General features: G+C 36.6%; 1 protein-coding gene across 1 annotated transcript in view; it reads left to right on the top strand.

The window, feature by feature from the left end:
* The first annotated feature begins 205 nt into the window (after positions 1-205).
* The window catches only part of LOC106469638, a 28,252-nt gene continuing 26,291 nt past the window's right edge, over positions 206-2,166 (top strand). The window contains exon 1 of the mRNA XM_013930139.2: positions 206-326. Within this exon, the coding sequence (XP_013785593.2) occupies positions 251-326 (76 nt within the window). The 5' untranslated portion in view covers positions 206-250. The remainder of the gene's footprint in view (positions 327-2,166) is intronic.

The following is a 2,166-nucleotide window of genomic DNA, read 5'->3' as shown; positions in this document are numbered from 1 at the left end:
GAAATATTGAATGCAAATAATAAGACTAATATATGTATCCAAGCATATGCGTTTAAATAATTGAAAATTAGATCAAAATATTGAAATACTGTCATAGTGGCTTCTGCTTCGAACTCACCAGAAGTTGATGAGAAATGACTAACTAAATGAGATAGAAAGTGGTGTCGGACGTTCCTTTAATTTTCAGTGTTGTTTTTCTTCAGGAAGTTGAAACACCTTGAAAATATAGAAATTGGAAATAGAAAGAAAGATGGCAGTCCAGAAAAGAAATCTGTTTGTATCTCTTCTCAGCATCTTCTGCCTTGCCTCATCCATCTCTGCACAAGGTAAACATACTTTGATTATATATAGTATACTTTTTATGATGTAAGGTGGTGACACTATGATCTTGATACCGCTGCAAATACCCGCATATTTTTTCCACAATTATTGTTTTCCCGATTTCAATTTTATAAGTTATCATCTAGTACTTTTTTCCGAATTTATTAAATTATTCTACCTTACTTAGTTAGTGTGGCAACTTTTAACGTTTTTTTTGGGGGGGGGGTAATGAAATTAGTTAATTTATCACAAGTTTTTTTTTTTTTAATCAGAAACTATTGATAGGCCGTAAATTCAGTTACATTGGAGTCTCCAATTGATTGTCTTAAAATGAGTACTGCATTTTGATCGTTTTCCGGCATGTTAGTCTGTTTGGTTATTTCAAAGGCTTTTCATCGACATTCTAATACCAAAACTTGAAGATTGAAGTGGCATACGATTGTAGATACAAACACATGATTCACTCTAAGAGTAAACACCCTGTGTAACCTTGCATCGATCCAGAATTCGTAGATAGCTATCGTATGCTTGTGTTATGGATGATGGTTTTTGTCCAGGTGACCCATCTAGACGCTCATACACAATTACTAAGTTACAAAGTCGAATTACTCAAAATGTTTCCATCTTTTGTCAGTAAAACAAAACTAAGACATTTCCAAAATGAAACTGCCAACTTAAATGAAAATAAACTTACATCATGTAACAAAACCTACATCAAGACCGACAGGCTGGTCGTGGCTAAGTGGTTAGTGTGCTTGGACTGTGAATCCAAGGATTCATGGCTCGCAGCATGTTGCCGTATAAACACGCTCAACACTTTATGGTCGTGTGTGCGTTATAAGAGTGAAGGTCAAAACTCACTATTTGATCAGAGGATAGTAGTCCAAGAATTGGCAGTTGGTGCTGCTGACTAGCTGCCTTTAGTTCAAAATTAGAGACAGGTATGCACAGACAGCTCTTTGTGAGGCTTAGCGTGAAATGTCTGAAACAAAACCTTTTAAGAACGGCATTTTCGAGAAATGTATTTTCTCATCAACCCAACTAAATACGTTTTATCTGAAGCGATGATACGTTGACCCCAAATTCGTGCATTAAATGTTGAAACGAAGCTCATTAAAGTCGTCACAGGAACTGTATAAAAGGAAAATTAGTAGCCATCATGTGTTTAATCGTGATTCCTTTCAATTTTAATTATGAACGTATTTTGTACTTTAAAACTCTGTTCAGTGATTGGTTATTAAGAAGAACAGTCGATATTACATTAAAAAAATTTTCAAGACTGTTAAATTTTAGATAGTCGTAATGTTTATTTTATCTATGACAAGAAATTGTAAAATTATGTGATTCTTTACCATCCCACCTGGTTTTTATGTATATCAGAAATCTAATGATCCCACATGCTATCCAGATTGCAAAGTACTGATCATGCAGCCTACGCTCTTAAACTAACGTTTGTTGAAGATAACCTTACATCTCTACATTTCAATTCAGTATGGGTATAGTTACTATGAAGGCAGGCTGGCATTGTTGCTGAATACTTAAGATCACTCTCTATAAGTTATAAAGTTTGGCAGTATATAAAAATTGGCAAGTCTTGCATCACATGCTGTCGTCCAATGGATGCGTTCTTCATACCATTTCTGGAGAGTTACTTCGTGCCTCGTTGTGAGCAGAATGCACCTCTATAGACGCGTAGCATACAAACCGGCCTTGCGAGTTCTGCTTCTAACGGTCTGTATACTGGGCCAGGCATAGCTAGGTGGCTAGGGCGCTCAACTCGCAATCTTAGGGTCGTGGGTTCGAATCCCCGTCACACCAAACATACTTGCCCCTTTCAGCCGTGGG

This window comes from Limulus polyphemus, unplaced genomic scaffold (genome assembly GCF_000517525.1).
Source record: "Limulus polyphemus unplaced genomic scaffold, Limulus_polyphemus-2.1.2 Scaffold3585, whole genome shotgun sequence".
Lineage (NCBI taxonomy): Eukaryota > Metazoa > Arthropoda > Merostomata > Xiphosura > Limulidae > Limulus > Limulus polyphemus.
Note: the sequence above shows the minus strand (reverse complement) of the source record. Positions and strands in the feature narration are given on the sequence as shown.